The sequence below is a fragment of the Bradysia coprophila genome (assembly GCF_014529535.1).
Source record: "Bradysia coprophila strain Holo2 chromosome IV unlocalized genomic scaffold, BU_Bcop_v1 contig_5, whole genome shotgun sequence".
In the NCBI taxonomy this organism is placed as follows: domain Eukaryota; kingdom Metazoa; phylum Arthropoda; class Insecta; order Diptera; family Sciaridae; genus Bradysia; species Bradysia coprophila.
Genome location: NW_023503374.1, coordinates 1,472,181 through 1,484,244, shown reverse-complemented (window position 1 = coordinate 1,484,244; position 12,064 = coordinate 1,472,181). Strand labels below are relative to the sequence as shown.

Genomic DNA, 12,064 nt, shown 5'->3' with positions numbered 1-12,064 from the left:
AATCTGAAATCTGGAAAGTGAAACTATTGTTACGCTGCATATATGCAGGGTGAAGATAATTTCAATTTTTATAGTTCCACAAAAAAAGTGAAACTATAAAAAGTGGAACTATTGTAACGTTGGTGTATTACAGATGAGGCCAAGTTTCGCCGAGGATGGTGAAATTTTTTTTTTGCAAATATTGTACAATTCAGACAAATTTTCTAAAATCCATTATCTATTTCAAACTCTATTCATCTTGGACATATCACGATTTAAAAATGTCGAAATTTAGCTGGCTGTGGCTACGTGGTCAGGTGTCAAGGGAAGCTATTTTAAAAGCTTAGAAATAGTCCCTCCTTCAGTTGTGATAACAATCTGTATTCAAATTGACTCGTCGGTCCTACACGGCCATGAGTGCCGGTTCTCCGAAACAGCTGGATTGATCCGCGAACTCAATGTGGTTCCTTATAGTACTCGAGTCTCTCAATAAGAACACGAAGAAAAATCAGAGGTGGTATCGCGACTCTATTTAAGTTTCGTTCAACCCCGCCGTGGATTCTTCTCACGCCATTTTTTCGGATATTTGAAACACTGTGATCGGTTAATGTTTTTACCGATATCTTGTCAGCATTATTTTTACCTAACGAGAAGCGACGTTTAAGCTCTCAATAAGAGTTACGTAATGCCAGCAGTACAACAAAACAATTCCGTAAATTTCGCTGTTCAAAAATATATAATAAGAATTGGCGTCCATGACGATCTGAAATTATTGTTGTAATCAATGACCTTGCGACCGAACTTCCTTGCTTTGACAGGTCATCGAAATACGTCTCATACTGTAGGTGATGCTAGCGTTTTATCATTTCAACAAATATAGCTACTTGTTCAGAAAGAGTTGCCTGAAAAAGTTTGAAATAGTATTTCGAGGGTGTTGTTTGCGGCAAGGCAACAAGTCATTCGAGAAAATGCCAAAATGTCAGAGAAGGGGACAAAATGACTAATTTTTCGCCTGCGTTGTGAAATAGTACATTAGGACCTAGGACTATTCGATTCCAGACCTTGCCTTCGGCTCTGTCTGGAAATTTCTCACACGCTAAAAAAGACTTTTAGTCCTAGGTACGAAATTTACTATTCGTGCCTTGGTACAAAATTACACTAATTTTCTCGTAATTTGGTCTCTCTGTATGAAAAGTTGTAATGCGTCTGTTGTGGAGTGGACGGGTGATATCAGACACTTTCGCCGGTTTGTGACAGGGCAATAATGAATAACTATGAATGATTGACTAGCCACTTGCCTATTATCTTTGTAACAGCGCAGGCGAGAAAATAGTCATTTGGAAATTGCATTTAAACGTCCAGAAGGCAATTTCCCACTTTGCTTACCTCATTGAACAAACAACTATTCATGACTTGGGTCATGAAAGGTTTTGTAGATAACTCAGGAAGGTGTTTTTTTGCAGAGTATGCTTTTGGCTCGGATTGCAACACTGCATACTGGTTGTGTAAATAACTATTGCTGCTTCAGCTTGTCGATCCTAATCCGAATGTCAATGTTGCTGCTATTGGTTTCACTTGCTGAGACTGAGATATGACACGATTTCGCGCATTGCTTCGTTGAATGATAAAGAACAAAAACTCGTCGGAAACATTCAGAAAATAAAACACATTTTTTATTGGTTCTTCATAATATGCGTAAACAGTTAAAACAGAGAGTACAATAGAGAGCTATTAAAAATTCTTCCAAAAAATAATATCTTTGAAGGCATTAAAAGGGAAATTTTTCATCTCCGTAAAATTAACTTACAAATTTCATCTTATACCTGCACACATACCACGGTCTTCTTTCCATATTTGGACACCTTTTCATACGCCAAAATTCTTCAATCCACATTTAGCGATGAACAATAAAAATGAATTCAATTTTCCTTCTCTTCACCGTCGACAAACAATGTGTTGAACATGAGCTGACAAAAGCGTTCAAATCCCTTCGTCGAATTGCCCAGAAATTCCGGTTTATTTTTCCATTTGATGCCCAAGTAATAGAACGGTACTCCAGTTAGTGTTATCAGTATTCCATAAACCAAATTCATGGGTGCTTCCAAACTGGGCAGCATTACCAGTATAACGCATAATACAATAAAGATGATTGGAATGGCGAGATTCACTTTGATCGGACGTGGAAGATCGGGTCTGTAAACATGAACAAATAAAATTTACGCAATTGGAGTGATGAACCGAAATTGAAACTAACTTAGCCTTCCTCAGCCACAATAAAGCTGCAATGCTGGCCACTACAGACAGCCATAGAATTTGACTGAAATAGTTTATCAGAAGGAAAATATCAGCCGACATTAGCATGATCAAAGAGACGATGCACTGAAAATTGAAAATTATTTACTGATTATCTCGTTGGGTGGGTTTTAATCATCAGTACCGAAAATATTAGCGAAGGTATGGGTGTCTGCTGTTTATGATGTACCAACGAGAAAAATGATGGAAGATGTCCTTCTTCGGCACCAGTTGCAAATAATCGGGCTGATGTGAAGACAACACCATTCACTCCACCGAAACAACTTAGGGCTACGAAAATCGGTATCAGCCAAGATACTGGTCCGAACATTCGATCTCCAAAATTCTGAGAAATTTAATGGAAGGAATTGTGATGAGTTGATGATTAAAGGAAAGTCAAATTTGTGATCTCGCGTCGCTCATGCAAAATCTAAAAAACATAAAAAACAGTAGCGAGGCGACGACGGTGATCCAAAATTTTCTAAAATTGATGAAGAAAAATTGGATGCAAGTCAGAAGCAGTGAAATTTCAACATGAATTTGCTTCAGCTGTTTTTCAGCTGATTCACACACAATCAAAACTGTGTACACGTCTTTATACGGCTTTACCACTACAACGCGCATGAAGAATGAATAAAGAATAAACAGTTTTGATTGTAAGCGTTGATCAGCTGAAAACAGCTGAAACAGGTTCATGCTGAAATTTCACTGCCTATGACTGTATTTTGAGAAATTTAATTCTTAAAAATTTTTAGGAATTAAATTCTTCAAAATAGGCTCCTGATAGCACGGACATAACCTACTATAATTACTTACAACAGCAACAGCGACAGACGCTAGTAGTTCGCTTCTAGACACTACTGCGAAATAGGCCAGATTCACCAGTACATAAATAATTGTCACCATCGGAATGGAAATCCATATAGCTCGGGGTAAATTCCTAATGTAAAAAGAAAATGTGTAAAACGAACATTCTTTAACCAATCCAATTGCTAGTATAATAACACCATTCCATATCACATCCCACGCAAATCAACAGACGACGTGATGTTCTATTAATTTTGCCACTCATTTAAAGGGGAACTTTTTTTTTTAAAACAAATTCCTTTTAAATGCACAATCTATCGGCATACATTCCGGGGAGCATTATCATGATATTTTGAATATTATTCTTCGTTGTCATTTTCGTTTTAAATTTGAATTTTTGACTGGTCGTCTGTTTCGGTCACATTAGAGAATAAAGGATGTCATCTCCAATCATTTCGCAAGAGTTCAGTGGCATTGTTCGTTCCCTTGTTTGAAATATGAGAATGAAAATGAATGAAATTTAGAGCTGTGCGGACCGAAGATTTTTAAAAGTCCAATATCATTTTTGAAAATCCGGTCCCGACAAATTCGGAGCCAATCGGGTCCTTAGTCGATTCGTGATATCACGTGAACGATCACTCAATGTTTACTCTTCGGAAAATCGTCGAAATCGCTTGTATAACTCCCGAAGTGGAAATAGCCAGGATACAATGAACTTCATATATTTTAGCAACTTTGCATGCTGACAACACTCTCTCTCTAGCAAACAAACTCACAGCTGTGTCGAACAAATCACTACAACATAACTTTCTATGAAGCTCAAAGAAAATGTATCCAACGATTTCATCCATTGCACAACAAACGTATTTTTCTTTAAACAAAACAAAATTTCAGCTGATTTCGTCGTTTTGTTTAAAGAAAAATACGTTTGTTGTGCAATGGATGAAATCGTTGGATACATTTTGTTTGAGCTTCATAGAAAGTTATGTTGTAGTGATTTGTTTAAATAAATTACGGGATTCTCAACCCGAGCGGTGTCGCAGTCAGATTTAAATTTCCTATTTTCTTCGAGTGCAATGACATCAACTTGTTAAATTTGAGAAGAAGTTTCGTCTCAACTTTTTTCAAATTTCTCAATTTTCGTTAGCTGTGTCGAATTCACACATTATTTCTTTGTATTCTACAAACACTACTCTACATTTTGACTTACTACGCTGGAACCTACATGTAAATTCCAAAGGCTTCTTAACACTTTAACCACCTTAATAAAAGTAGTTTGTTTGCTAGAGAGAGTGATGTTTATGAACTTCCCGTACTGCCCAAGAATTTTTGTTTAGTGTCCAAGTCGGATTTGACTTTATAGTTTTAACGAGCCATCAGAACAATCGGAGCGTTTCCTGCGACTGAGCCCCGTACGAACCCGTATATCTATTGCTTGCGTACGTGACCCTAGCGCGTCTGTCGCCCTACTTTTTTCATAAGCCTATTGCACCCGTAAATGTAGTTAAAGCAAAATTATTATGAAATGTGTACATCTTACGAAGCCCCGTACGACGTCCCTTTCAAATGTAACATAAATTTCAAATAGCCCTGAAATTTTAGTTTATTGAGTATAAATACTACACTTATCAGCCTCAGTCCGAGGACCTAAAAAAAATAAACAACAAACTATTCGGCCTTCGATTACCTTTCAAATGAAACAAAAATTACGAAAAACGGATGAAATTTACTCGAGTTATATGCAAGATACACATAGGGCCCTAGTAGCGGCCTTGGTCCAATGACCCAAATTAAACAATTTCATTCTATTCTGTGGTCGATTACCTTTCAAATGACACACAAATTACGAAAAACGGATGAAATTTATTCGAGTTATATGCAAAATACACATAGGGCTGAGTAGCTTTTCACTTCTAAGGCCCTAACTCACGGTCCACTCACCCGATTTAAAAAAATCCTGAATAGACCGCGTGCGATTTTGAGAAAAAAGTTTCATATTTCAATAAAAAGAAGATTTACTATGAAAACCATTGAAAAAAATATTTAATTTTTTTAATAGGAATTATTGAAAAATATTGTTGCCATCCCGATGCCATCCCACTTATTAGAATCTTAGTAAGAATCCAATTAGAATGAATTAGAATGGTTCGGATATCCTTTTAGTTTCATTCAAATTACAGCTTTTCAAGTGTGATATAAAATCAAGCAGACATTTTTCAGATATTCTGTTTACACTTTTGTTCTACAGAATAATAATCTACATCAATTAAAAATAAATTTTGTATACTGCACACGGTCTATTGGTATTGACAATACCTATCATTTGCCTATCATTTCTATTTCCATCGCTTATTTTGCCTAACTCACGAAGGGCCGACCCGAATATGTCCATCTTCGAACTTAGCCTCACTATTTCGACTATCTTTCAGGGAAAAAAATTTAGAAATCGGATTTGATTTACTCAAGATATCGACGTGAAGGACAGACGGACGGACAGACAAAATTTTTATTGCGGATTCGTCATCTATGAACATAGGCAAACACTTTGCCCTTACCGTCTGATTCGAATTCCATCAATTACACACGGCATCGTAATCCTATGAGCCCCATTTGTACTTCGTACGGGGCTAAAAATCCGGAAAATCTTGCCCAACGAAATTAAAATCGGACACAGCTCTAATTTGATTGGAATTCAACGTAATGCCCCACTATTATAATACGCTGGGATGGGACAACTGTTCAAAATATCAATTAACTCAGAAATCATACAAACTCCAGAGCGTCTACAAAAGTCGAAGACGAAACTATAGACAAAAAATGATGAAATAGGACGTTTATCTCTTCATTAATTTCCACTTTTTTTGTTAATAAAAATATGAGTTCTCTTCAGGCCTCGATGGATTATCACTAAATTTCCTCGAATATCATTTCTGTGGATTTAGATAAACTGAACTGAACATTGAAAATTACGAATCTTATCTATCAATATATTCCCTCCAAGCCTAAGGATGAATGTAGAAGATGTTCTGTTGATTCAAGTTATGTCAACAAAGATAAATTCAAATTATCGATAAATAATTTCAAGTCCAGTCACAAAGTAAAGAAAATATTTCACAAAGAAACTAGGAAACAAACTCTGTTCAAATAATTGTATTAATGAAGTGATAAATGGAAATAAAACCAGCAATTTACATCTTCCGAACAGGTTCGCTACAACACAATCGTCAAACATATATCATCAGTATAACTGTGTGTCTAGGTTATTAATATCCTTCTCATTGAAAATAAATCTTCTTGCAACAAGTTATTGGTTAGATATATAATGCTAGACAACTTTCAAGATTATACGCTCGGCGATATATAACTAAAAGCTCCATCTAATTGGTAGTAAAACTGGATAAGTGAATGCATTCTATATAATAATGTTTGATGGTAAACTGTTCAACAGGCAAGCCACCCACTGTTCAATGTCATAGCACTCTTAACTCAGTATATCTCTGATAGTGGCATCATCAATAAAACATTTCTATTTCTACGATTCTCTTATATTCTACTACTTCTCATCACTTTTGGATTTGTTATGTGTTCGCTAAATGTATATGGATCCAGCGTTACAAAACAAATGCCAGTACATACCGAACATAACTAGGGAGTAAATTCAAAGGGTGCACAATCCGACAAAGAAACGTAAAACGTTTGAGGGCTATTTGAGGCTAAGAATTTGCACAGCTTCGGATTATTTTTTCAGCAATAATATGTAATAGATTCTAGGTCTTTCTGGTTTTAATTAGCAATAAAATTGATAAACATGGAAAAGCTGTTTCGATGACACCCTGTACGTGTGTATACTCCATTCAATATAACTAAGAATACCGTACATAGAAGCGAGTTGAAGAAAGTTGAATATTATGTACGCAATAGGAATTAATTTAGCACACCCTCAGCAAACAATTTATAGCTAGAAAATACTTTCTTTAAACTATAGACATAAGAACATTCAACAGTCGTTCTGTTTGCTCATGAATTTATTCAAGACATTTGCACTTTTGTTATTTGGACTGTGGACAATGATTTATATATTGGAAGAAGTATTGCTTTTTCATCCCCAGTGCAAGATTTCAACTATTTTTTGGTCTGACGTAAGACTTACAGAAAAATCAATGCCAATAATAGGTATTTGTTTATCGAGGGGAGAAAATAGGAAATTCAAACTCGAGCGAAATTACGGCACTCGCTTCGCTCTAGCCACAAACATCGCTCTTGTTGGAATTTCCCACTGTCCCAGAAGCGAACTCAACATTTTTCATATGCGTGAAGTTTGATTTTATTTTTGAAAACATAAACAAAGTGACAGTTCAATTGAGAAAAGTTCTATTTTCTCCTCACGGGAATGAAAATTCTGCACGTTTCTGACTAGTAATATTATTCGATACAAAACATAATTTTCTCAAGGTCTATTGAGGTGAGAAAATAAGTAAAATCACACCGCACTTATGAAAGAGTTATTGGTGTCGGGGAATCTCGCACACGCGATCATAGTATGCGTCCTTTTACGACATGTAACGAAAAGTCATGACTGTGCGAGATTCACCACTTAGAGGTGAATCTCGCACACCATGAATTTGTGTGGTGTGCGAGATTACCCTACCCCGAGTTATTTGTTTACAGAGGGAAAAAAAAGTTTCAAATTTCATTTCGAGGTTGAGTCATCCGAGAAAATGAAATTTTCTACTTGTTACCGTCAAAAAAATGTTTTTCACAATTCAGCTGAGGTCATAAAACGACTATTTTCTCGCCTGCACTATGAAAAGTATTACTCACTTGTACGGATCTTGAAGTTCACCGGTGACAAAATTTAAATAATTCCAACCACCAAACGCAAACAGACCCGAATAGAATGCAAAGCCCAAACTAGCCGCATCATATTTTCCACTCCATGGATCGTCGAAGTTTTCCAAATGGCCGATGGACATGTAATAGCAACCAGCTAAGATGATCGAAATTAATGCGAGTAGCTTTGCGGCCGTAAAGATATCCTGAATTTTCATCGCCAAATTTGTGGAAATGCAATTTATGGCAGTTAGGAGACCTGTTAGAATTAGAACCAGGTCGATTAAAATAGCATCGTTGTCCGGATTTTGTCAATGACGTAAGAGGTAGATATATAGTGGGGAGGTAATGTCATACATAATCGAATTAGATGTGTGGTGGGATGAAAGTTCGATACAAATACTATCTCTTCACTTCATTAAAAACAAAAATTGCATAGAAACTTAGGCCATCTGTTTTAAGATAGGCGCGTCTGAGTGGCCTGAATGACACTACCTCTCCAACTATATCTACCTTGGCCTTATAAACTTTGCTGTGAGATTCGATTTGTAAGAGATAAATTAGAGCTTGTTAATTGATTTAGTCATTTTTGATGAAGCGTGCGCGTACTTTCATTTCAATCTTTTCATCGCATCGTTTTCAGTTTCCATTGAATCTATCTTCGCGCTCAATTAATTTCTTCAGTTTACGTTTTCTGTCCTTCTATCGAATTTATGTGCATAAATATCAACCGTAAGCTAAGCAGCAGCTCAAATGATTAATGTGGTTTCATAGAAACGACAACAATTAAAACTTATGGAAATAAATTACTTGAGCACAAAAAATCGAGTTGTAATGATATCTTCGTTAATCCGCAATATGGTTAATTAGAGCAATAACGATCATGTTGTTTCAGCGACTATTTTGCAATAAAATCACGTCATTGGGCACTGCTAATTTTGTTGTGATGAAGAAAATAACCGTGCAAATGTACAGGTGTATTCTTCGGACTATTGATTATGAATGAACGCACAGCGTTATCAGACATGAGAGCTGATTGTAAAGTGTTTTAAAACTGACTTAAAATGGAGGTTGAGCAGAGGTAGAGTCCACCAATTTTGTGTAGAAGTTTGCTTCAGCTGGTGCACTTAGTCTGCTGAAGTTTACTTTTAACATAAGAGTGGTAATTCACGGGTATACACCACAATGTGTTTGTATCGGAGGACCAGCTGGCAAAACAACTGAAGCAAACTTTGACACAAAATTGGTTGACTTTAACCGTGGTAAAAATATGCAATCAAGAGGTAGGAGGAACAAATCAGACAGTATTAAGAGTTGCGTCAATTATGGTGATATATTCAAAATATACTCAGGGGACCGTTAGGACTGAAAGCTCTAAACCATTCTGCTTGTAACAAACTGGTGATCAGCTAAAATTAATCATCTGTTATACAGCCACGACTAAGTGAAACACAAAATACTTATCTACTTACATAAACATAGTGCAGCTAAAAGACGAACAGATATTTCAGGTGGTTGACAGTCTGGAAAGAATGGCTTAGCTGCGTATTGGGCAAATGTTAATGCGATGATTGCCTGTGAAACGTCCGAAATAAAATGGATGAATTTTTGTGAATTGTCCAGTGCAGTGAATTGCATTGCAAACAATTTCAAATCCAAATTGTAAAGCAAAAGTGCCAAAGCACGTAATGTATGACGCAACCATCACCAAAAACTAATCATACAAACAGTGCACCATGCATCGACAACACACAAGTCTAATTTCTGTTGAATTTCTCACCTGTGTCGTTGGTCGAATAATGAAAAGTGCAATCCATAATCGTAAAAATGCAACAAGTGGTCCAAATGCTACCAATAAATAAGCGTAATCACCTCCCGATCGGGTTATGCATGTACCTAATTCAGCATAGCATAGGGCACCCAATGTTGACAGTATGCCACATGTAGCCCATATCGCCAATGATGCACCGACTGATCTGTTGCATAATTAAAAACGGGAAATGAAGTTCCATGCAGATAAACACATCAGACCATCAATCTGCATCAAATAACTCGCGATCGTAACAGAAATGATTACAATGTTTGCCTTGGTCAGGTAACTTATTCGGAGAATTTTCTATGATTCGTAATAGCATGGTTATCAATTGAACATTTGCATTCGTAATCTTAATTGATTCTTGACTGTGCCGTAACGTTACATGCTTATCCAAGGTGTTAATTAAAATGGCATAATTTCACAGCACTTCCGATCGACTGATCTAAATACTTGTGTTGTGCGACTTATGATTTAGAAAAAGAGAAACATTCCATCGACAGAATTAATAGTAAGTAGATCACTATAACCGGGGAAGTAATGTGAGGTACTTTCACTCATCGTGATACGAGATATCAAATTCTTTCCCGTGTGCTGTACGTTATTTCACTTTACGAGCGAGGTAAATAGGTAGGGAAAAGTCGCATTACCTCCCTAGTAAAGTAAAGGAACTCATTTTCTGTTTTAAGATCTAAGGCTTCTAACGGGTCGTGTGATGCGGTTAACGGGTTTAACCCGATAAGTCTTATCGCATCGGGTCGGGTCGTTATCGGGTTCGACTCGTCGGGTGCGAGTCGACCCGTTTTCCACAATCATAATACCAATAATTCCAAAATCAACTTTTAAATCCAACAAAACTAGTTCAAATGTTACTGTCCGCAAAGCAAGTTCTTTAGTCAACGCCATAGAGATAAAAGATAGAAGAATTATGAGAGAAAATTTACTGAAAAATCATCTCACACCACATTGTCACAACACTGACAAAAAATGTCTTCTTTCCTTAGTGCTTTGCTTCCAGTGAAATTTTTGATGTGAATTATTTCATTCAATTCAATGATTGATATCTAAAAAATCATTTAAAATCGATGTAACGGGTCGACCCGAATCTAACGGGTCCGAGCTGATAAGTGCTTATCGGGTTACCGGGTCGATGTGGGACTACCCAATTAGAAGCCTTATTAAGAACTCACTCTGTAAACACGAATACCCCGGTGGGACTGATGAATATTCCCGATCCAATAATCGTTCCGATAATAATGGTCACTCCATTGAGTAGTGTAATTTTTCGCTCCAGCACCACTTTGCCATCACTTTTTTCACTATCATCACTGCTATTACCACTGACCAATTTCGTTTCTTTGCTTGCCTGGCTGTTTTTGTCGGACATGGTTCATTCACTTAATTTGCAACGGAGCTAATTTTCGTTTTGTTTGGTTTACTTTCGCGAATGTGCAATGTGTAATTCGAAACTCACAAACGGCCAAAATTGCATAGTCCTCAGTATGTATGGCGTTGGTGAAGAAAGAATGCACCTTTATAACATCATCACTTCCATATTCATTTTAGACGTACTTTTGAGTTTAGAATGTGAGTTGATTTAAAAAAATAATATTTACGACCCAATTCTTCACCTATAAATAAATCATGTCCGTTCCAACTGTTGATGGAATACTATGTATTGTGTACAGACACACGAAGTAAAAAAAAACGTTATGTTTGTTTTAGAAAAATCTCTTTCACTTTACACGTGTGACGTCAACTGTTGTATCTATTTGTAAATACAGAAATGGTTTACCGGGAATAATTATCTACCAAGAAAATGGTCCGTTCTTATTCACCACACAAAATATCAGCGTTCCGGCACAGTGTATTCTGATATTGAACTTCAATTATTAAATTGACATCGTCCACACTTTGTTTTCGATGGAATCGTTATGCACATGAAACGACTGTCGATATCGACAGATGGAATAAAACTGAAAAAAGCATTCTATGGTACCACAACACAATAATCCAAACATATATTGTACGTACGTACCGGCAACGAATAAAAATGGGGATTGCGTGTTTGAGTCATGCATAGTGTGGTGACTACGTGCGAGAACTTTAAAGTTTTGTATTCCATTTTTCCAATGTTGACCAATTTATATACACGAATTTCCGGAACGAAATAAAAGATCAACCATGCAATAATATACTAGATTACTCACCTCCATCCAGGTTTTTATTTTCACGAGTTAGAAGTTGAGGATACCGAGTTGAAGATGTTCTACCGATAATTGTTCTAAATCGTAAAAATTAAAATTAGGAAAAAGGCTATGATATTTTAGCCGCCTGGCATCA

At 36.5% G+C, this 12,064-nt stretch overlaps 1 protein-coding gene across 1 annotated transcript; it reads right to left on the bottom strand.

Annotated features, from left to right (window-relative positions):
- Positions 1-1,626: 1,626 nt before the first annotated feature.
- On the bottom strand, positions 1,627-11,705 carry LOC119071502 (large neutral amino acids transporter small subunit 1). The gene is made up of 8 exons (XM_037176360.1): positions 10,912-11,705; positions 9,689-9,884; positions 9,381-9,483; positions 7,900-8,167; positions 3,088-3,211; positions 2,417-2,617; positions 2,234-2,358; positions 1,627-2,172 (listed from the first exon to the last, which is right to left on the bottom strand). The coding sequence occupies exons 1-8, from the start codon at positions 11,106-11,108 to the stop codon at positions 1,899-1,901; spliced, it is 1,488 nt and encodes a 495-aa protein (XP_037032255.1). The 5' UTR covers positions 11,109-11,705; the 3' UTR covers positions 1,627-1,898.
- Positions 11,706-12,064: the final 359 nt, after the last annotated feature.